Genomic DNA, 24,557 nt, shown 5'->3' with positions numbered 1-24,557 from the left:
TCAGGAAGTTATGAAGTGTTGTGTTGTAACAATTAAAAAGTTATTATCACTCCACAGAAGATGCTGCTCTATTAATTAAAAAAACACACCCAAAACAAAACAAAACAAAAAATAACCCAACATTTTTGTGACTAGTTTTGTCACTGCTTTTAATTATTAACTTCTAACCAAAGCTGGTAGATTTTCCCTGAAAACTTCCCGGAAGTTTGATGACTTCTTAAACTACCCCAGTTGTAATTGTTTAGCCATGCCAGCATTGCCAGTTTCTGCGTGATAAAACTATTTCCAGCCTCCAGTCCTTCTGTTATCCATCCGTTCCATCCTCCAGTTTGGTGAAACTTAAGACTGCTGCCCACTGAAGGGTTAGATTGTACAGCTTTTACCATGTGGTTGCTCACTGTCCTACACAGGTGTTAGAACCTGTGGACCTTCCTCTTTCCTGCTCAAAGCAGCAATTTCCTTTCCTGCCCTGAGCTGCTCATCTAGTTTTTGTAATGATCTTACAGATGCAATTGCTTTCATTTATTTACCATCGTCAAGGGATACCTGTTTCTGCAGCGAAGAATCAAGAACATGCATGGAAATGAACTAGAGCTTTGTTAAACTGGTTTAAACTCATCTACATTTGAGAATTTGCATTTGTTTAACTAAAGTAATTAGAAATTTATTTTCCTTATTTTAAGCCACTTTGTCAATGCTAATCAGGTCCTTGTAGTGCTTTAGTGCTGTATGAATTAAAACAAAGGCATTCTGGCTTGTGGGTGCCTGACTGCTTAGAGTGCAACTGGACAGCCTCAGGGAGTAAGAGGAGCGAGCAAGAAGAGAAGGAACTAGAAGGGGCACAGGCAGTGGGGGATAGCAGGGTGGCAGAGCAGTCTCTCACCCACTGAGGGACAGGTTTGCAGCCTCTGGACAAAAACCTTTTGTGTCATAAATAAATAGTACTTTTTTAAGAATACGTGAGGCCTTGTTCAATCCCAGCAAATGAGTGTGTGCATTTCTTGTATGGGGATATGTAACAGAGCTGTGGACTCCCTTGAGGTTAGAAAGGCCTCACAGGGAGATCTGGAATGACTAGAGAGCTGGGCAACCATCAACTATATGAGATTTAATCCAGCAAGTGCTGGATTCTCCACCTAGGATGGGATAATGCTGGTTATACACACAAACTGGGGAGAAAAGGCTGGAGAGCAACCCCCATGGAAAAATGTTTGGGTTGATGGCAAGTTGAGTATGAGTCAATAGTGTGCCCTGGCAGCAAGGGCCAACCATGTCCTGAGGTACATCAAGTACAGCAGAGCTGGCTGGTCAAGGGAGGTGATTGTCCCACTCTACACTGCCCTGGTGCACCCCCACCTTGAGTACTGTGTACAGTTTTGGGTGTCTCAGTATAAGGACATCAGACTCTCATAGTGTGTCCAGAGGAGGGTGTCTGAGTTGGTAAGAAGCCTGAAGGGCAAGACTTACAAGAAGAGGCTGAGGTTACTTCATTGTTCAGCCTGGAGAAGAGAAGGCTGAGGGGTGCCCTCATTGCAGTCTACAGCTCCCTCAAGGGGGGCAGTGGAGAGAAAGTGCTGATCTCCTCTCTGGAGGCCAGCTGTAGGATACAAGGAAATGGAATGTAGCTGCATCAAGGGAGGTTCAGGTAGGACATTAGGAGAAGGCTCTTCAGTTGGAGTGTGGCTGATCACTGGAACAGGCTCCCAAGAGAAGTGGTCAGAGCACCAAGCCTGTCAGAGTTCAAGGGGTGTCTGTATGATTCTTTAAGTCATATGATTTAGTTTTTACGTAGTCCTGTGAGGAGCAGCGAATTAGACTCAATCCTTCTGGGTCCCTTTCAACTTGAGATAGTCTATGATTCTATGAAAAGCAGTGTGGAATCAGGCCAGGAACATAGCCGGGGAACTAGGAGTTCAGCTTGCTGGAGAAGTCTCCAGGGGTGAAGCAGGTACAGGGTCAATCCAGGGAGCCAAATTTGTGGGTCAGGACTAGCAACATTGTATAAGAAAGAAAATGATGTATTTGCCTGTAAAGCATTCCAAAAAGGTCCTACAGCATTTCCAAAGCAAAGGAGAAGAAATCTCTGGCTAATCAGAAACCTAATAATTACCTCATCTTTTCTGTTGAATACACACATTCGCAGATCACACCAATTCACAGATGCAAGACTAAGCGATATAAGCACCTACAGCTTATGTAAAGCTCACTGTTAAGGGTCCTTCAGATAGCTATCAGTTGACAATCTCAATTTTTTCTACATACTCACTTTGAACTAGGTAGAAGAGGAGCTCTTAACACCAAGGCAATCACGAGGCCCTCAGGTGTCATAGGCTGGCATCCTGTACCACTATTCATTTTATAAAATTTCATTTTAACTATGTTAGTACTTTCTAAATTATGTATAACTATAAGCTGATCAGTTGAGTACAGGGCTGAATTTCCACGCATAATAAATACATTAAATACACAGTACGTACTAGTGTTTTTATAGCTAATTTTCCTTCCAAAATTGATTACGCTTTTTAGGGCTTGTTGTATTGAAATGGAGAAGGTCTTTCCAATTTCACTCTTGCATTTTCTGCTCCACTACACGAATGATAAAATTGTGATTCAGCAGTTGTGTAGAAGACTGCTTCTGTCTTATTAAGATACTTACAGTCTAAACTTTCTTTCTGGAAGGTACATGATGTCTCATTGAAATGCTGCCAGCAATCTAAAACTCATTTTTTCACAAATGAACTTGGCAGTAAAAATTCTAGTTTATACAAGTTTTTATTCTTTCTTTCCACCTTATCTCCAAAACCAATGTTTTGATATCATTAATATTTTTAGCCAAGAAAAAACCCAGACATTTGTGTTCATAATATGATTATGAGGTGTTACTGTAGTTTACAAAAATTGATCTTGACTTCTTGTACTGTTGCAAGTACCATTAAATGTAATCCATATGCTTTCTGTTTATCAATATTTAGCATTTTATGAAGGTCGGTTGGATTTTCCATAAGCTGTGAATTTTTTTTTTAACTTTTATGAGTATAGTTACAACTCTAGTGACTTCTTCAATGACTGGACCCCAGACTGTCTTGTCAAAGTTGAGAATGTGTTTAAAAGAAAAAATGTCATCTGAGATCTAACTGCCAGGGTTGTTGTAGAAATTTTTTTACACAGCCAATTGTCAGCTGGATGGATCAGAGCTGGGCTGTTAGGTGTCTGAACACTTTTTTTATGTGTTTCGGTTTTTGTGACTGTTCAAATGAATTTATAATTCTTGGTTTATGCTTTTTTACTTTATAAGCTTTATTGTTTCTTTATGTCATATGCTGTAAAACAGGCTCCCTGTTAGTTTGTATGACCTTTTTAAAATTTTCTACTTAAACTGTTATATTTTAAATTCAAACAAGTTGACCATCTCAGGGCATTAAAACAATGCACTGAGAGAGAAATCTGTTACTGATTTCCTAATTTCACACTCTCTCTAACAGAAGCAGTAGCTGCACTACTTCTTTAGGTTACACTGTGATTTTTTTTTCACACTTTTTTCTTTTTTTTTTACACTTTTTTTTTTGTTGTTGTTTTTTTTAAGTCAGGTTTTCCTCTGGCTGAAATAACCGCTTCTTCCTGTTCATCCAAGATCTAGGCCAGCAGATATAAATGAGTGGAGCAGAAGAGGGGAGAAAGTTTAAAGAAATAGAAAATGACTACTGCAGATGATGTGAGAGGAGTGCAAAAGTTTTTTCCCCTGTTTAGGGTGTTGGTTTTTTTTCCAAAGCAACATTAAATTATTCAGAAAGTAGTCGTGATGATGGCAGTCTTTAAGTGTACAAGAGAAAAAAAGGTCTTGCATCTGTCCTTGGATTGGCTAACAACTCTCAGGATGTAAAATAGTTTAAATGTTTGTCATCCCTGTCTTGATAGAGGGAAGCTCTTCCACAGTTGTACACAGAGCTTGTCATGCATAAATGTACGCAGTGGAAGTTATTCTGGTTCACCCTATTCTGTACATTAAACTGTCTTGAGTAAAAATGTGATGAGTGTTGGACAACTTCAAATGTGAAAATATTACTAGCACTTTAAGATAACTGTGATTAACCAGTGGAAAAAAAATACAACAGAAAGTGATCATTCATTAGAATCTTCATATGAAGGTAGGATGCTAAGTTGTATTTTAATCAAACACAAGTTATTACATCAAAATTAAGTTAAATGAGTCAACTGTTATGCCCTTAATTCTCAGACATGCAGGTACATTACCAAACATATTTCGTGGCAGCTGGCCAAGTTTTCCATTTTAGCTCCTGACAGATGCTTCTTTTACTGAAAGTTACTTTAACTGTCTTATGTTTGGTGCTGATTAGTAGCAATCATGAGGATAATTACCATCGACTAGGCTAACATGTCTTGCAGTTTTGTAGAGCTCTAAGGGGAAACTTCCTGTGATGGAGACACTGCTATCATGTACATACAAACCCTGGCATGTCTAAGTCAGACTCAAGACTACATCCCTTCATCATTGGCCCTAAATTATACCAAAAAAAGAAGCCAAGAATGGAGCTGTGAAGTCACCTGATTGTGCCAAGACAATGGCATATATATTTTCATAGTGCAGAAGTGTAGCCCTTTAAACTTGCTTGCATTACAGAAGCTCAGTCCAGTCCTCAACAGTGTGAAGTTTCTCTGAGATTCCTAGTCTTTAATTTACATTAGATACTTGCCTTCAGAGTCAGGATAGGTGGCCATGCAGAGACTACATGAAAAAATTAGTGAAACGATGCAGTTATCTTAATAAAACATAGGAATGAAAAAAGAGCACCAATTAGCCACAGTATTCTCCAGCAGTGACTTTGTTGCAGCAGTAGTTAATGTATAAACTAATTGTTAATGGGTTACAAAGGTCTGTATAAAATATTGTATAATATACATTCCTCTTAATCAAAGGTAACATATAATGATATTGGGCAGGTATTTCAATTATTCAGTTTATGTATAATTCTCCATACTTTCTTTACAAAACAAAAGTGTAAAAAAGAAAGTTCAAAAAAATATTGCTTCAAGCAGTGAATGTGTTGGACTAGCTCAGCTGTGGAAGGAACAAATGTTGTCCTTATTGAAGACACATCTGTGAGTGTACCGACAGTGTGAGGGGCTAGGGGTCAGGGCTACTTGCTAGTCACTGGATTCAGAGAGTTAAAACTGCCTAATCCTAGCAAAGACACACTTGTAAAAATCTAAAGGAAGAAAAGCTTTTGTTTTTTCCTCTTTGGAGCTAACAAACAGGCTGGAATTTGAGAGATTCACAGTTTGTTCATATACAATGGATTTATATCACAAACATCCTTGCCTGCTGAGCACTCCCTGTCACAAGTTGTTTTGCTGCTGGTGACTCATCTTGACAACCTGAACTGATCACAACTTAAGGAAAGGAAATACTTTCTCTTCCAAATGTGACAACAAATTTATTTATTTATTTATTTGATACTGGTTCGATTATGTTCCAATTATCCGTTTGTAAAGACAACCCCCATTACATACTGTTTGCACAGCAGACTTGAATAGCAGAGTTTAGTGCACTGATAACTTTTCATCAAATACTATAAATTATGAATGTTGGTAGTATTGTCAGTGTTTTGAATGTACAGAGAACTACGTAACTACTAAATCTTCGTATTACGATTTCTCAGTTAAAATGAAACGGCATAATCCTGAAGACTCTGAATAATACAATCCTTTAACCAAAACTTGTAGAAACCTTTTAATGCTCTTGCACACTTTCTGTTGGAGAAGAATGGTTATACCTGCACCATGGCTCTAACAGCCCTGCTGCTGTACCACTTACTAAACGTTGCCAGCTTGAGTTTTAAGTAACAGGGTCAGTAACTGTTTCTGTATTGGTGTATCATTTGGAACATATACGCAAAAGCTATCTTTAGATTTTGAGCCAGAAGTATGGAGTTAGCATCTCCAAAGACTACGCCATATATCTTAAATATATTCCAGCATATATTTTATGATCTTTGTCTGCAACAAATACCTATCAAGAATGGATATTGCAATACTATTGAGAATCAAAATGTAAAGGTTGGAATATTCTAAATGATTAAATTCGTGAGGCAGCAAAAAACAGTGTTGCAAATATCTGCATGATTTCCCACAATGTTTGCTCTTGATATTTGGCTCTTCGCAGCACAAGTAATTTGAAATATTATTCTTGCTTTCTTAATGTAAAGGTGTGAAAGGGCTTCCCTCAGACTCTGCTTCATTAAAGTTTGTGTTTCATACCTGTTTTGGATATGCACCTCTCATAAGAATATAAAGGCTTAAGTTTAGAATGGCAAAAACAATAATGCCAAGAGTTAATCTTTTTTGTGCTTCAAATTCTGTGTTGACAAGATCCAGCATGTACAGTGAGTGTCAACATATTTCAGAGTTTGTCAGTACTGTCCAAAACATGCAGAATAATACATGAACAACATATTTTAAAGATTTTATATTAGAGCCAGTAGAATTTCTGAAAAGTTTTGTTAAACCCACACCATACCTTGAATTTCTTCCTCCCATGTTTTCATGCTGCTAATACTGCAAACATTTCCAGCCACTGAAACCAAAAGAATTACTTTCCTCCATACCAGTTTCAGACACAAACCTGTATCATCAGTCCTTCTGGTTTGCATTTTCTTGTTCCTATCTTTCTGACTGTTTTCTGTGAGAGGACTTTTCTTTTTTCTAATTTTCAGAAAAAAAAAAAAGAAAGCTTTTTAAAAAGTAAAGCAGTGTATAAGTGAATTAAAATGCACATAAGACTGGCACAAACATTTTGAGATTTAATAAAATTAGAATTCACCTTGATATAACATGAATCCACTCTGAAAAACAACCCAAACAACTAAACAAGCAAACCCCAAAATGATAAATAGCTTGTTTGAGCTTTTGCCCCTTGTATAGAGGGAGTTGAGTGAGAAGTGCATCCTCAGTGCGTGCAAAAACTGTCTGCATATTTAAATTCATCCTTTTCCCCCCTCTCCTTGCTTCTTCTGTCGATTTACTGCTTTTGTAGCAGTTCTGAGCAGCATATGTTTTACTTGGAGAAAAAGGTGACAGGGACCTTCTGCAGGAAACTGTTACACTGGACTGGATATGACAGGCTGGATGGAGCTAGGGCTGCATTTCCTGCTGCCTGAGATTGAGGAATTCATTTTGGGTGCAACAACCAGAGTAGACTACTGTGGGAAAAGCTGTGAAGCAACTGTTCAGATCAAACCCTAAAGCTGTGTGTATAGCTGTGGGAGAGGTGCCTGAGGACTGGAGGAAAGCAAATGTCACTCCAGTCTTCAAAAAGGGCAAGAAGGAGGACCCGGGTAACTATAGACCGGTCAGCCTCACCTCCATCCCTGGGAAAGTGATGGAACACCTTATCCTTGGTGCCATCTTAAGGCATATCAAGGATAAGAGGGTTATGAGGGGCAGTCAACGTGGCTTCACCAAGGGGAAATCATGTTTGACCAATCTCTTAGCCTTTTATGGGGAAATAACACGGTGGATGGATGATGGCAGAGCGGTGGATGTGGTCTACCTTGACTTCAGCAAAGCATTTGACACAGTCTCCCACAGCATCCTCACAGCTATATTGAGGAAGTGTGATCTGGATGATCAGGTAGTGAGGTGGACTGTGAACTGGCTGAAGGAGAGAAGCCAGAGAGTTGTAGTCTATGGGGCGGAGTCTAGTTGGAGGCCTGTAACTAGTGGAGTGCCTCAAGGGTCAGTACTGGGACCAGTATTATTTAATATATTCATCAAAGATTTAGATGAGGGAATTGAGTGTACTATCAGCAAGTTTGGTGATGACACTAAGCTGGGAGGAGTGGCTGACACACCAGAAGGCTGTGCTGCCATCCAGCGAGACCTGGACAGGCTGGAGAGTTGGGCAGGGAATAACTTGATGAAATATAACAAGGGAAAGTGTAGAGTCCTGCACCTGGGCAGGAACAACCCCAGGTTCCAGTATAGGTTGGGGAACAACCTGTTAGAGAGCAGTGTAGGGGAGAGGGACCTGGGGGTCCTAGTGGACAGCAGGATGACCATGAGCCAACACTGTGCCCTTGTGGCCAAGAAGGCCAATGTCATCCTGGGGTGTATTAGAAGGGCGGTGGTTAGTAGGTCGAGAGAGGTCCTCCTTCCCCTCTACTCTGCCCTGGAGAGACCGCACCTGGAATATTGTGTCCAGTTCTGGGCCCCTCAGTTCAGGAAGGACAGGGAGCTGCTGGAGAGAGTCCAGCGCAGGGCAACAAAGATGATGAAGGGAGTGGAGCATCTCCCTTATGAGGAAAGACTGAGGGAGCTGGGTCTCTATAGTTTGGAGAAGAGGAGACTGAGGGGTGACCTTATTAGTGTCTATAAATATATAAAGGGGGAGTGTCACGAGGATGGAGCCAGGCTCTACTCAGTGGCAAACAATGATAGGACAAGGGGTAATGGGTACAAACTGGAACACAAGAGGTTCCACTTAAACTTGAGAAGAAACTTCTTCTCAGTGAGGGTGACGGAACACTGGAACAGGCTGCCCAGGGAGGTTGTGGAGTCTCCTTCCCTGGAGACATTCAAAACCCGCCTGGACACATTCCTGTGTAACGTTATCTAGGTGTTCCTGCTCCGGCAGGGGGATTGGACCAGATGATCTTTTGAGGTCCCTTCCAATCTCTAGCATACTGTGAAACTGTGAGAGCAAACTGATCTTCACAGAAAAGGGGAGCACTATCTAAAAAAGCTTGTAAATTGCTTTGTGTGAGGGGGAAAAAAAATATGTAAGTATAGATATTTTACTCATTTGTGCTGTTTACTGTTGGTGACATTTTTGATTTACTTCAATTTATTTTTTTTTTTTTAATAAATATACTTGTCATCATGCAAGAGAGAAAGTGTCTTGCAGCTCAGAATCCTAAAATTTTCATGGCAAAAACCAACACAGAAAACCACTGTATTCTTGATAAACTCCTCAAAGTTCTTTCATACCCGCTTAAGTGATCAAAGTCTCTTAGAGCAATATCCTCAGTTATTGTGCAGGGTCCCTTCTGCTGTCTGTGAAAGCATACAAGTAGAGGATAATACCATGAATATCAAATGCAGCACAATGCTTGAGGACCTGCTGACATAGAAGAGCAGGTATTGAGAAAGACTGTCATGTGGAAAAATACTTCCTATTGAATTTCCTATTGCTGTTCTTTGCCAAATCCTCATAAGCAGGTCAAAGGTCCTATTATTAGAAAGATTTCTGTCACAGTAGCCAATCTGTGGTTAATTTAGCTGGGCTTCATCTACAGGGTGGACACCTGCGGTTAACTGAGGGAACTGTGGCCATTTTCCCCAAAATACTGTCTAAGCTAAAAGTAGAAGTTGTGAAGGAAAAAAAAACCAAACCAACACCTTAGGTTGGTTTCTTTTCATTGTGAGATTTTTAGCTGTGAACAATTTTATTATTACTGTTCATATTTTAAAGTATATTTTTTAACTTCTGCGAATGGCGTTTTGTAACTGTTGGTTTAAAACACATTTTTTGTTTTGCTGATGTTAGTTCTCAATTTTATCCTTTATTCTGTTATAACAACTGCCAAGTTTTCAGCTACATAAATAAGTTATCGTCAGCATCATTCTTTATTTTTGAAATGTTATTTTATCATATAACAAGTTCCACTGAGTTTAATGTTACACAGCCTGGGAATAATTTATTTCTTTATGTGCTTACTGAGCACATGGAGATATTTAACATTATGTCCTATGAACAGTTGGGTTTTTTTAATAACCATGAATAGAGATGCAAATTTTTTTTTTAGTTAAGCCTCTGTCTTTACCATTTAGTAGTTTGAAGATCATTGATTTTCGTTTTCTATATCATGCGTATGAAAAGTGTTTTTATCGCATGTGGCACAATTTTACAAAAATAATTATAATTGATTTAGAATTCAAGATTTCTCTTGGCCTCTGTAGAGATCTTTTAAATTGCTCATTGATTTGTTTTTCTCTGAATTTACATTGACATCATGTCTCTAAAAGCGTATTACCACTCTTTCTAGAGTATACACTATATTGTTATTGCTCTTTCTTTTACCTCACCATTAGTACTTTACTTGCTTTCCAGTGTTACTTTTAAAAAATCTGCTACAGATACTTGCAAGGTAGATGAAAATATTTTTAGGCAGTTTGTCTTTAATAATTTAATGTTAAGATGGCCAGATGAAGGTGACATATGACTTCCTTTATAGTCAACAGTGAGAGAGATTCTCCTCCAAAAAGGTGATTCATCCGACTTTAATTGTCTGTTACCTTCTGTGCACTGACTAGAACAGACAGCTTATCCAGAAGGCTTAGTTTCTTGGCAGTAATAGAGGTTAAATTTGAGAAAGTATCAAGCTACTCAGAAATATCAGGAAATAGATTTTCTCAACAGAGTAAGGAGGTGCCTGCATTTAGAAAAAAATATAAAGCAATGTACTTATTGAATTTAGGTGATTTCAAATGTAGAAAATACTTTCAGATTCTTCAGAATCACAATTTTGTTTCCTAATATCCTGTTAATACTATCTAAGATGCTGAACTTGGTATCCAATAGAGACAATGTGAGAACCAGACTTCTCAACTTCTAAAGTTTGAGATAACACTTTAATTCCTGAGTTACTGACATTTTTAACATCTATATATGCATTCAATGCTTTATTCAATAACTTTGGTGGTGTTATATAACTGGAAAAGTTTTCTGGAACCCCATCAGAAAGGAATAATGATCAAACATTGCTACACAATTCATGGTGCATAGTCATAACTAGCATCTTAGGACAGCAACTGATTATTTGATTTTGTATGCTTGGAAGAGTTGCCACTGAACATAGGTCTAATCCCAGAATCAAAGAAGGTATAGAAGTGCATGTTACAACATGTAAGATTCTTTAAGAGTAAGCATAATTTTAAGAATGATACTAATATTTTATGTATAGGTTAAATCGATTCTTTCTATCTAGTCTCACATATGGCAACCTGAGAATGATTTTCAAGCATCTGATTGCATTTTGCAGTTTTCTGTGCCTTTCCCTCTGTTTTCTGTTTCAACAGAAGTAAGCCATATTTTATTTCCATTACAGAGTAGAATATTTGGGCAGCTATAGTAAAGATGAAATATGGTTCCTACAATACAGCATAATAGTTAATGAGACAGTGAGTACATACTGTTGTTGACTTAAACATAGAAGCCAGGTATTCTTATACCTAGATTTTGCTAACATCCTACTTGTTAGATAAATATATATATAAAAATATATGCTTTCAAAGCCAAAGGTGAAGTTAGAGTTTTTCAGCCCTTTTGGAAAAGGTGAAAATAAGGTGAAATGGCCACTTAAAACAGCAAGTAATTAATTGAGTGTCTCTGTTAACAGGAGGAAGGTCAAGTGTACATACCTATTGTGATTACACAGTCTGCATTGCAAGCAGTTGAGTTGTTTAATCTCAGGGTGGTTACATTAGAAGGCTGAGAACCAATTAAATGAGATATTACTTCAAAATAGTAGCTATTCTTCTGAGTCATTGTAGTATTTTGAGGGTTTTCAGAGCGCCTTGTCATGTAGTTTTGCAGTACCAGTTACCTTTATTGCAGTGAAATATTTTAATTAGTTTTCAATTTTAATCTATTTTTAAAAAATGTTATTTTTTCTTTAGTTAGCTTGCTGAAATTTTGAAATTTTTTTTTGTGAAATATATTTGATTTTTTTCTTTCTGAGTTTTTTATGATTTTGTCCTGTATGTGATTCTGAAAGTTTTTCATATGCACAGTTTAGATTGCTGGATCCAAAGTATAGAAAGGCTTGCTTAATTTTGTCAAATAGGTGTTATATGTCTAGGTTACTCTGGGGAGAGTCCATAGTTATCCACTGACACAGATTAAAATTATTTGTGATAACCTTTCAACATCTATGAAAAATGCTGAAAATTTGCTACTAATAATGTCTCATCTAAAGATGGCATGCTGTAGATATAGCAGGGAAAGCTCAGTTGCTTTGGAAGTATGCAGATCTTTATTCTTTTCCCCCAAACTCTTTCTTCATCATAGTCTAGTTTTTCTCTGAATTTATTACCCTTGGAGAGATCTTTACTGCTGTGTTTGAAAACTCAAGAATAAATAAGAATTTAGAGAGGAGCTAAGGAATGGGGGCCTATAAGAAAAGAAGGAACAAGCACGGGTATCCAGGAATTGAAGAGCTTGAGTGAGTTGTTTGCGTATTCTAATTATTGCATGGCTACATGGCAAAGTGTATGACTCCTATACTGAGGCTTCGTTCAGATTGTTGTTTTTGTTTAGAGATCAATTAGAATTCACTGTGAAATTTCAAGGAAGCATTATTTTAGGTTATGCTCTAACAGTTGAAGATTTAATAAAATATAATACTACCTTTCCAACAGTGTACACTTGCAATCTGTAATTATTATAAAACAGTACTTTCAGTAAAAACTAAGTAAATTTTTGGCAGTGAGTGATTTTGCTTTTTAATAGAGGTTTGACTAAGAAATGCTAATGCGATGTGGAGTTAAATTAAGAATTACAGGATGTTATTGGAAGTACAGTTTTCCTCATTTTTTTAAGTATATCTTTTTACACATTTTCTACTGGGGTTGCTGAGCAAATCAAGCATCACAAGGACTTACGCCTAACTAGTCGGTGCAACTGCTGTCTTGAAGTACTATTTTGTAAATTACGGATAAAAAATGGTGAATATTCAAAATGGTTCGCTAAGCCATTAATTACTAAGACTTGAGCCTGCTTCCTCAAATTTAGCTCAGAGGGAATCGAGGAGCAGTTGGAGAATACTTTCCCATGCTCTCATTCTCTGCTAACATTGTCAAAATTGCATATGATTTCTGCATAGTATTTCTATTTGAAAAAAAAGTTGCTTATCAATTCATTCCCTTAAAGTTATAATACTAAGGTCAAAACTGGTTCAAACATTGCTACTGATAGGTGAGCATGGACTCAAGTGGGGTAGAATGCCATTTGGGAAATGCCTTTTTAGTAATTGAAGGAGAAGAAAGACAAAAGAGAAAATAAAATTACTTCAAGACTTTCAATAAATTTCCAGTATTTAAAACAAGCTGCTTTTGCATTATGAGTTTACTGTATAAGATCTTCCGTGATTCACCTATCTTGCTAGGATCTTAGGATATAGGCTAAAAAGCAGTCTTTATAGAAAAGCTTTTAAAAATTTCAGTTTCAGCCTCTTAAGCACGATTTGCTGTGGGTACTCTTGAGAAGAATGTAGGTAGACAACTCAAAGAATGAAATAAGGGTCAAACAACACTTAAAAAAAGTGGAAATGTTATGAAAATGTTATAATTGAGCAAATATTAATTACCTTCTGGAGCAATTGTTTAAAATTGTGCTAAGCAGTATAAACTAGAGTAGATAAATAATCCAAGTGATGGAAAGGGAAAAGTTTAGGAGCAATATTGTGGTTGAAGTACTCTGTTGCTCAATCAGGAAAAGAGAAAGCTTTCAGAGAATTGTCAGCATTATTATCTGGCAATCATTTTCTGAACAGTGAATTTTACTGATGTCTGTGTTTTTCCTCCTGTCTTTCCTGGCAAATATATTTGGTAGTACTGCAGTCCCAAACTGATCAATACAGGGTTGAACATAGAAGAATGGATACTTGTATAAATTTTATGTATGTATATATAAATACATGTGTGTGTGTATATACACGTGGTTTCTCTAAGCTCATATAATTAAAAATAAAACCATAAATGTGTCATATATTGAGGTACGAAGTAGGAAAGATTATTGGTGCTTTCCTGAAACAGAGCAAAGTGTCACTTTCTAATGAGATTCAGCTATTATTGTATGCCTCCTAAAGAAACTACCTCTTCGTATGATTTTTTCAATTAATAGTTTGTTTCAGCCTGCAGTACTGGGGATACATCACTGATAAAACCCAAATGAAGCTACTCAACCACTCTTCATCCTCATCATTATTTTCTCTTCATGATGATATGCAATGTCTTCAGCATTAAAAGCATTAAAAAAAAAAGAAAGGAAACAGAATAATGGAGCTCATCTGCTAACATATACCTTTTAAATTTAGAACTAAATGTCTGTGTAGAGAGGTTGTTGTGTGACTGTGTCCCAGAATAGTGTGTAGGCTGGAGGTTAGACTCTTGTATTGTTGTGTCTTGAAGTACTTGTTGTGGATGATACAAGAATTTCAATTTTCTCTAACCACTGCAATGATCTACCATCACCTCTACTTAACCTTTCTATCTTAATTCCTTTTCAGACAAATGACCAAATGTGAGAGGCTTTAATTCAAAGTTAACGATGTTCTGATGACATAGACATTTGTTTTTCTTTTTTTTTTTTACTGCAGTGGACTTACTCATCAGTTTTTAGTGAAATCTGGGTGTGGAGGAGGACTATACAGCTGAAAGTTAATACAGAATAAGACAAACATATAGGGTTAAGAGAAAGAGCTAGGATTATTACCAGAAGCTAGTTGTCTCAGGTTGCTTCTGCAGAGTTGCTAAGACTGCATCTGGAAATGACAAACAAAACTTCTATGATTCTATGAAACACATACTGAATGTCTAATTTTCCCTTGTTAATTATTTTTCTTAAAACTCTGAATCTGGATTGCGATGTCATGATTCATGTCTTTGTTCATGAGTCTGGGATTTCTGCACTTCACTGTACATAAATTTAGCAGTTTGGAATAAACTAGAGATTGTTGTTAAGGCAGAGTGGATTGTCCCACTGTCAGAACGTATTCCAGACAAAGAGGACATTGCTTTTTTGTTCTGTTATTCGCAGCCAGCTATCACGTGGTCTGTAGGTGAAGTTTAAATAATTATTTTGACAGATAAAACCCAAAATATTCATTAGTTTTGGATGTTACACCGGCCACTGCTTTCTTTTTATGTTATACAGTGGTCATTCTCCTGAGCTGCTTGAACAAAGAGATATTGGTAACAGTGAGTTATTCTCAAACTCACTGGCTTAAGGGACACACTGCTAGACTTGCCTGTTTTCCATTTTTCTTCATGCAACAAGGAAAAAGTGACTGAGTGGCGAAGAATTCAATCTGCATTTAACAAGTGGGTTTATTTTCTGGAGATGTTTTTCCTAGTGCATTCCTGATGTGCTGCTAACTGCTACTTGTGCATTAATATTTGTAATGTGCTTGAGAGCTTCATAGTGATTCTGTTTCTACTTGCACTGCTGTCCCTAATTCATGCCTAGCCAAAAATGTTTATACAAGGATGAGGAGATACTTTTATGGAGGAAAACGTAAGCTTAACTTTTTGAGAGACTAATTTAGAAAATCACTAAGGAATGGTGTCTGTCCTGTGAAACATCAGATAAGGATCTGGCTGGTAAATGTACGGATGTTTGTTACCAATTCACGTTAATGACATTTATATCCTCTGAATGCCATCATTGGGAGAAAAAAATATGTTCACTGTGTGTAAGAAATCTCATCTGTTACCACACAATATCATTTGAAAGAAATGTGCCTGAATACAACCTTTTATGTAAGGAGAATGAAAAAATACAGTGTAATTTAGGAAAGGTCCAAGCTGGTAAATCAACAGTTTCTATTTCCTTCTGTTTTGAATGACTAGCATTTGAAAAAAAATACTGCTTGTTACGTCACCCAGATATCAGCGTCAGAGAAAGACTAAACCATTATGGCTTACAATATTTGGGACTTTTTAAAATTCTTTCATTCTTTAATTTGTTCTATATCTGCTGCAAAATTTCATACGCAGAAATTGCCTCTATCTGCATGGCTTTGTGATTTCCTTAATCAATGAAATCCCATTGTTGCAATGAACATCTTTCAGGAACGCATCAATCTCCATCACTTCAGAGCTAGTCTCTTTTACCTCCTGTTCAATCACTGTGGCTGTTGAACAAAACATTCTGCCCACCTCTTGAACAAAACATTCTGCCCACCTCTTGAAAATTCTGGGTCTAAAAGTGCCAATGTTATTGGCCAGTTTGAGCCTGCTGCTCCCTCTCTTTTCAGTCCTTTGCCATTTTGGTAAATTGCAATCTGAACGTTAGTATAAAGATTATTTTAAAACTATTCTGGCTTCAAATAAAACAGATATTCCTGATTTATAATAACTATCTATAAAGAATTCCTTGAAGTCTTTCTGATAAATTATGTTCTTCAGTTAAATATGTTGTTACAGGCAGAAAGAAAACCACTCATAGAACAATTACTCATATCTCAGATTTAGAGTGAACTTTATTCAAGATCATTACAATTTTTTGCATCAGGAAGGCAAGTTAAGGGAGAGGTCAGTAACTACATTAAAATACATGCATACTAATCAAGTGAAAATGCTTACATGTGGAATTTCAAAGAACTTTTGAAAGTAAGGTGTTAAACCAGAACAGAACTTTTAAGAAGAGCAAGCTTAAAATTTTGTTTCAATTTAGTCTTTAAAAAATGCTGAGTTCATCACATACATCATGCATTGCTATTTCTTTTACTTAAGTTTTACATTAAAATACTACAATATGAGCCTAAATGAATTAAAAATTAAATCAATTAACAGAAAACATTTTTTGCAAGTATTTTAAATTTATAGTAGCTTGTAATAATAAAGGTGTGTTGTTTTTTCTTGACTGTGCTCTGATTGAATATAAGAGGTGGTCAATGCTTGAATGAGTGTGCATTGAAGCCTGCTAGGGAGTATCATCAGAAAGTGCTGTGAATACTCTATATATTTAAATTATATGAGCATCTAAAATGATTAACTCCTCCCGGGAGAAGTATTCTCAGCCTGATAAAGGACATGAAAAACAAGACTGAACTGGAATATGTGTCATGGTTTAAACCCAGTCAGGTAACTCGTTCGCTCACGCCCCCCCCCCCCCCTTTCTTGCCCTCCCCCTGCTCTCGGAGAGACAGAGAGGAGAATCGAAAAGAATGCAACTCCCACGGGTTGAGATAAGAACAGTTTAGTAACTAAGGTATAACACAAATCACTACTGCTACCACCAATGATAATAATGATAAAGGAAATAACAAGGGAATACAACACCTCACCACCAGCCGACCGATAACTTGCCCCCCCCAGCCCCGACCAAGCACCGACCGATACCTCCTCCAACCCTGCAGTCTCCCAGCCCTTCCAGCTAACTCCCAGTTACATCCTGGGCATGACGTGCTGTGGTATGGAATACCTCCTTGGTCAGTTTGGGTCAGGTGTCCTGTCCCTGCCTCCCCCCCGGCCTCGCCCCCCCCCGGCAGAGCATGAGGCCCACAAAGTCCTTGGCCAAACAAAAACATCGCTATCAGCTCTGTTCCTGAGCTGAAAGTCAAAACACTGCACTACACCAGCTACCAAGGAGGAGAAAAATGACTGCTACTGCTGAACCCAGGACAATATGCAACTCTTTGGGTAAAATTTATGCTGAATAAAATATTAATATAAGTGATTCCATGAGTTGAAAATTCAAGCGATATATAGGAAATCAAATTACGGTCTTTATTCATGTTCACTGTTCCACACTGCTTTGTGAAAATAGGGTTTCATGCTTGGTAAACTGTAAAGTGAAACTATTTGATACTGTGAAATTCAAAATTATGTTTCTTGAATTTTCCTTTCGTTACATTGAAATATAAATATATTACACACACACACACAGGCACGCGCACGCACACACTCACACACACACACAAACCCGAACCACTTTTAAAATATTTGGAATACTTTTTTTGGCTTCACGTGAAAAAAACGTTGAGAAGTCTGAAACTTTTTTTTCTTTTTTTTTTAACTTTTGGAATTGAAATTGAACTGCAAACACCTTTAATCATGCAGCAGTGCAGGCAAGCTTTTAATCCAGACTGATCTCAGCTTTGCTTTTAGGGCAATCAAGTCTTTGTGTATTGCCACTTGACTAGAGATGAGCGTAAACGTACTGATCAGTGGTGAAGATGACCAACTTTTTAGGAATAAAAGCTGTAACACAGGGTTCTTCCAATTATATATCTAGGGAGCTTTACTTGGATTATGATAGACAGAACCCAAACATCTTTCCTATATACAAGAAGCAAATAAAAATAATTTTTAAATAACATGAAAACACTCTACTAAGGTTGCATAGTTAAATAAACAAAAGTGAAGAATGACAAGGAAGAGGTAAAATATATAGAAAAGAAAGAAATTATATGGTGCACATGTCTACATTAACCTGTCAGGACTACGATAAGATAACACTTCTTAGAGATAATTTGTCACAAGAATGCTGTGTTTTTCCATGTTATCAATTAAAATTAGTTTGCATTTTACTATTTGTTAATTACTGAAATGAAAGTAATGAGAGATCAAGTAGCCAGAGCCATTAATACCACAAGACCTGAGTTCAGGTTTTATGACCCCTGGTTTTAATTTCTTAATTTCTAAAAGCTTTGCTTTCTCATAGTGCTAAGTAATGCATGATCAGAATCCACTCAATAAAACGTGCTTATAGGAAAATTGAAGTGAAAACATGGTATTGCATTAAGCAGCTTTGGATGAAGAAAATCTTACAACTTTTTTTAAACTTCCCCAATTCCCTAAATTAGTGATAGATATAAATATAACATAGGGAGAAGTTCTTTTTTTTTTTTTTTCCCAAAGTGAGTGAATGAAATGACTGTATGATGGGGAATTCAGGTTTTAATGCATCATCTATTTGTGAGGTATCCTCTTCATTGGTGGTGGAATATTCTACTTTTAATGTTGTAGAGTGTATTTTTAATGATAAAAGGTTTGTTGATTATTATGGTGTTTATAAGCAGGTGATTTTTCAGCACCTGCTTTCAGTAGTGATTTGCAGTGAGAATGATTACTGTAGATTCACTTCAGGGTGGAACATCCTGATTGATGCTCTATCAAGGAGAACATAGAATCTCCTAATGGATTTAATAGTGTCTATTTTTTTGTGGAATTTCTTTTCATTTTCTTAAAACAACAGGAACATTACTGATTGTATAACCTTATACCCTGTTTCAGGTCTCCTAGAAACCCTGAACAGAAGATCATTAAACGAGTGATTGCTCTTGAAGGAGACATTATCAAGTAAGTATTTTAAGCTTTAGTCTCTGAGTCTTTATAGGAATAGTGGAGCTTTTCAGTGGATTTTAAATCAGTATCCTAGACAACGAGAACTTTCTAGTATTTTCTTTCTATCTATTCTTAACAGGGATGTCAGCATTGTACCTGTCTCCTTTTTAATGAGAGGAGAAGTGCTACACAAAACTGCTCACTCTCTCACAAAAGGTACACGGGTGCAAATAATGCGTGTTTCTTAGAATACCTGTGCCACATATCAAGGCAGGTAATTGTACAGCATTTTTTTCAGTAAGATTAAAGAGCTGTGATTTTTCGTTTAGAGTCCATCTGCTGTTTCATACTGTGATTGGGAAACACAAGCAGGGTGGGTTTTTAGGGATTATTTTCCTCTTATTTTTTTTTTTTTTTTTTTTTTTTCTTTTTTTTTTCTTTATTTTTTATTTTTTTTTATTTTTTTGAGGCAAAGAACCCTCACAGTTGACTGTCTTCGCTGCAGTGTGGGATTCTGTAGGGAATGTGGTGTTACTGGTTTGGAATAAATTATTTTATCAGGAAAAAGTATCATAGCCAGAGTAGACTCTAGTTTACCTCAAGACTTGATTTACTTTGATGGATAGACCTTCCTGCTGGGGCTGGGTGGAAATAAAATACTAGTAGATGTAAATCAGGTTTTATGGGAAGAATATTATTTATTGAGAATTCTTGTTTGAAAATGTTTTTTTCTCCCAGGTACAGAATAGAATTGGCACAGAGCTGGGAGGTAAATCCCTAGTTTCTCACACTAAGATATGAATGACCCTGGGAGCTCTCAGAAAATATGGCAGACTGAGGCTCAATTCATTTAGATAATGATTCTTGCTCTGATGTAGTGAATACTTAAGAAGTACTTGGCAGCTGCAAATTCAGATCAAGGACTTGCATGTGTTCTTAATGAACCCCAGTTAATAGAAGCACTAGTGGGCATTGGGGCTCTATGGACTATACCTGTGTATATTTTTTTTCCCCCTTGCAGTTGGTATAATTTCTGTTTTATCGAAAAATACTGAATCATCTCAGTTTGAGAAATGCAAATAAACTCTGGCATCTCTGTTGAAGCAAAATATCTGAAATAACAAACACTAAGAAGATAATAATTTGATGTTCAAAAACGATGAACATCTACAGTTAAAACTAGCTATCACTTTAAAGAACTAAAAATGGAGGAGTAGTGTATGCTACTGAGTGATGCCTTTTATCGACCTATGTCCTTAAGGGGATACTTATTCCTTGATGTATTTGATATTAGTGCTGTAATCCATATAAGTGGTAAGTATTCATATTTCAGTATTCCTCATTCATTTCTGTAGCAATGTCAGAAAGAACAATATAAGGCAACTTTGAATGTTACTTCTAACTGTTCTATATTAACATATTTGAATTTTTGAAACGGAATGTAGTTTTTGATAATGCAAAAAGCATTTAATAACTTAAAATCCAGCTGTAGGAAATCAACTATGCTGTACATTGAAATGCCTTAAGACTCTGAACTTTTCAATAGATAAGTTCAATAGAAATAGTTTCAATAGAAAAGTTCACCTTCTGTGGGTGTTCCTGGCTAAATGGACAAAGGTATGGGGTATAATAACTGTGAGATTGTGTGCAGAATACTGATGAGCCTGTAGGTTGGTGAATCAGTCATGCACACAGGAGACTATGATAATTCTCATTTGTCTTTGGTAAAATACGTTGGATTAATTTACTAATAGAAATATTAATCTCAGTAATTCAGATGTGCTTTTTTTTTCTATTTGAATGCATGATAATTATCCCACAGCTTTCTGCTTTAACTGTAGAAAGTAGTTTTTAGCAAAAGATAAATTATTGATCTACTTTAGCTTGTTAAGTTTTTATTCCATATTATTATCCCTTAATTGTGTATGTGTAGAAAACGTAAGCAATACTTGTCACTTTCCATAGCACTAGGGTAAAGCAAAAGCTTAACTAATAACGTATAACAGAAAAGCTTGCAAGATTTTTCTAAAATATGTATTATTTTTGTAAAGACACTGCAAGTAGGTATGAACTAGGATATTTGTGACTGAAATGGACAACTGGTAACTGAAAGCATGTATAGAAAATATAAATAGAAGCTTTTGACTCCTACTTGATGTCTGAAGACACTCTTTATTACAAACCAAAAATAATTGGGTTTGATATCTTGAGATTTTATGTCTATATATTTTTATATGTTGAATTATACCTGATCAGGATAAAATGATGCTCTGAATGTAACTGAAAGTAACATGGATCACATATGAAAAAGCATCTGGAAGTATGGCATTTTTCCCTATTGTTGTTTCTTTTTTGGTATGGGTGAAATGTGATGAATAACTAATGTATACTGACCATAGAGGAAAATCTGAACATCTTCATTCCTAATCTAAAGTCTTTGTAATGGAGTATATATGCCTGTATAATAAAAACCCCACTTCCTTAGGCCTTTCACTGCTCTGTTGATCAATCAGAATTCCTTCTTACTGAGAACATATCCAGGTTCACCAGAGAAGAGGTGTTTCAGTTCCAGGGTACAGAAAAACGGGAATCATCACTTAGATGCGGTGGGGTTCCAGCACTTATGGGGCTGTTTTGGGTACATTGGTTTTGCAGAGAGGCGGTGGTTATACAGAGAGGTGTTGTATTGGACATTTTATCGGAAAGGTGAGTTTAATGTACAAAGTCTGTTGCTCTGCAAATTTTGTTTGGTGTCATGTAACAGAATCAATACACTTTCCAATGGTGAGTCTTAGAGTCTTCCCTTGTGAAGTAAGATTTGTGAATAATTGTGAGTTGGAAGGTATTTTTGTTTAGTGCTCCATAAGACAGGTGACAGACAATATAGTCTATGAGTCTGCAGTTATGGTTTTGTAGATGAATGAATTATTTTCATTCAGTCTATTTGGGTGCATGATTAATGATAGTTTGTCACAAGAATGTTGTGTTTTCTCATATTATCAATAAAAATAAGTTAGTTTGCAGTTTACTATTTGTTAATTACTAAAAGTAATTGTCGTGGTTTAAACCCTAGCCAGACAGCTTGTTCACTCACTCCCAGTGAGTGGTGCCGGGCTGAGAGCAATTGAGGGCCCCCTCCCCCCACCCCGGGGCTCTCCCCTTCCCCGCTCACAGAGGAACAGGGAAGAGGATCGAAACAGTGCAACTCCTACGGGTTGAGACAAGAACAGTCCAGCAACCAATGTACAACACAAATCACCACCACTACCACCACCACCACCAATGGTAACAGAAAATAACAAGGGAAGAGAATACAATACCACCGGCCAAGAAACGAGTCCCACCCAGAAGCCCATGTCCTTCCACTTAACTCCCAGTTACCCCCCACCCCGGGCATGACGTGCTGTGCTATGGAATACCTCCTTGGCTAGCCTGGGTCAGGCACCCCGTCTCTGCTTCCTCCCGGCTTCCCCTGCTCCCTGGCAGAGCATGAGCCTCACAAAGTCCTTGGTCAGGGTAAACATCACTTAGCAACAACCGAAAACATCGGTATCACCAGCACTGTTCCCAGGCTGGAAGTCAAAACACAGCACTGCACCAGCTACCACAAAGGAGAAAAATGACTGCTACTGCTGAACCCAGGACAGTAATGAAAGATCAAATGAGACTTGAGTTCAGATTTTATGACTCCATGGCAGAAAAATCCTGTTTTTCAGTTCTTAATATCCAAAAACTTTAAATAAGATGAAAATTGTGAAATTTTGTAAACAGTAATGACTGACTTCTAGTTTTTCAAGAGGAATATATGAGATCAATAATAGTCCGTTTTTATCATTCATTTTGTATTTTTCAGATAGTCACACATTAGGGAATACATAGAACTTCTTCACCTTTTGAAATATGCTTTTAGGACTGAAAAATGCTACAAATACACTGGTTAAAAAAAATTCTGGCATTTAAATTGGTTTTGGTATCTAGACTGGAAACAAATGGTTTTGTTTCCAGTCTAGATACTAGTCCAGGCAAAATGAGTTTGGTAGTGCCTTGTAAATCCCTGGAGGCATGTAGTACAAACCTGTAGCAGATAATTTAATTTGAATGCATTAGTAAAATTTCCTCCTCAAAAGAATTTAAAGAATAAACAGAAAATCACTATTTAGCCCTTGAAAATAAATCTATAGGTCAGGTTGCAATGTAGACAATATTGCAAAATATATTTCCCATAGATCAGGTTTTGTTTTCTCTTCCGTGGATTCACAGGAGAATTAACTTTAAGTAGGAAATCATTACAATGGTTCCTGAAGACTGTTTAAATGATAATTCTTCCAAAGGAGGCTTTCTTTTTTAAAGTCAATATAATCTAATTTGTTAAAAATTAATGTTGGTATTATAACACACTTTGAATAACTTGAAATTAAACTTATTAAAGCTCATTTATCTTAAGTGCTCTAGTGGAAATTCAAAAATCTATAGTAATATATCACAGATGAGTTATGGTGTGCTTTCAGTAACACATACAAATGAAGGTTTATGTGAAGTAAACCAAAACTGGGATTAAACTAATAACATTGAAAATTAAGTCTATTTGGTAAGTTGCTGAACTAATTTGTTTTCCTTCTGTCTGTCACATCTGCACAGGTCTATGGGAGCTTGGTGTGCCAATTCCATTTCTTTCATATAACTGTTTGCTTTTTAATACTGTACCTCGTCTAAGAATGATTTGTGAGCCTATAGAAAAACTGATTTTAAAAATTTTGTCCAGGGATATTATTAGGCTATTTAGGAGTAAATGTTCTAAGGACCGAATGTTTCAGCAGAGTGACATTGCATTTAAGTGTTGCATCTTGCAAAACTGCTTTGAAGAAATCAGTAAGGAAATATTCATTGTTTATCAAAGCACAGCAATGCAGAGATAAATCGTTACATTATTAGGCTGTAGGTCTAAACCAAGCCTCAGTAACTTTTCCACTTTTACTGCAAGTTCCATCATTAAATTGCAGAAACTATTGCCACAGAAAGTTAGAAATTATAAGAGATAATAAGGGATTTGGAAAAGGAATAGAGAATTAATAGAAATAAAGCCCATCAACAGATATTAAATGCAGCAACCGCAGTATGATCTCATGTTCTCCTGTTGCCCAGCTCTTGCAAGCTGTTATATTTCTTCCAGTCAAATATCCCATACTGCCTTAAAATATAACCAGAATCTGGTCATTCTGTCCACTTGTTGGAGAACACTTTCAGCTTCAAACAAACTGTTCACTGCTCCATGCAAGTGTTTGGTTGCCTCGTTTTTCCTCAGAGAGTAGGTGTTGTCCAGTATAATTTCAGTATAAAAAAGACAAACAAAAGTTTTCTAACTGTAATTTTCACTGAACCAGCTCAATTTCATCAGACAATTGCAATTTTTTTTCACTGAGGACCAAGGTTGGCTGACCGGCAGAACAGCTGTCTTCATACAGAGACTCTAC

The 24,557-nt window shown here is 36.8% G+C and overlaps 1 protein-coding gene across 5 annotated transcripts in view; it reads left to right on the top strand.

The window, feature by feature from the left end:
- The window catches only part of IMMP2L (inner mitochondrial membrane peptidase subunit 2), a 449,643-nt gene that overhangs the window by 282,668 nt on the left and 142,418 nt on the right, over nt 1-24,557 (top strand). For 4 of the 5 annotated variants that reach the window (XM_057403701.1, XM_057403700.1, XM_057403699.1 and 1 more), the window contains one exon: nt 19,036-19,101. The exons of the other annotated variant lie outside the window; for it this stretch is intronic. In XM_057403701.1, the coding sequence (XP_057259684.1) occupies nt 19,036-19,101 (66 nt within the window). Of the gene's footprint in view, nt 1-19,035; nt 19,102-24,557 lie in introns of those variants that run through there. 5 annotated transcript variants of the gene reach the window in all.

This window comes from Pezoporus wallicus, unplaced genomic scaffold, assembly GCF_028554395.1.
Source record: "Pezoporus wallicus isolate ANWC-B61680 ecotype Strahan unplaced genomic scaffold, APGP_CSIRO_Pwel_v1 contig_7274, whole genome shotgun sequence".
Lineage (NCBI taxonomy): Eukaryota > Metazoa > Chordata > Aves > Psittaciformes > Psittacidae > Pezoporus > Pezoporus wallicus.
This window is presented reverse-complemented; position numbering and strand designations above follow the sequence as displayed.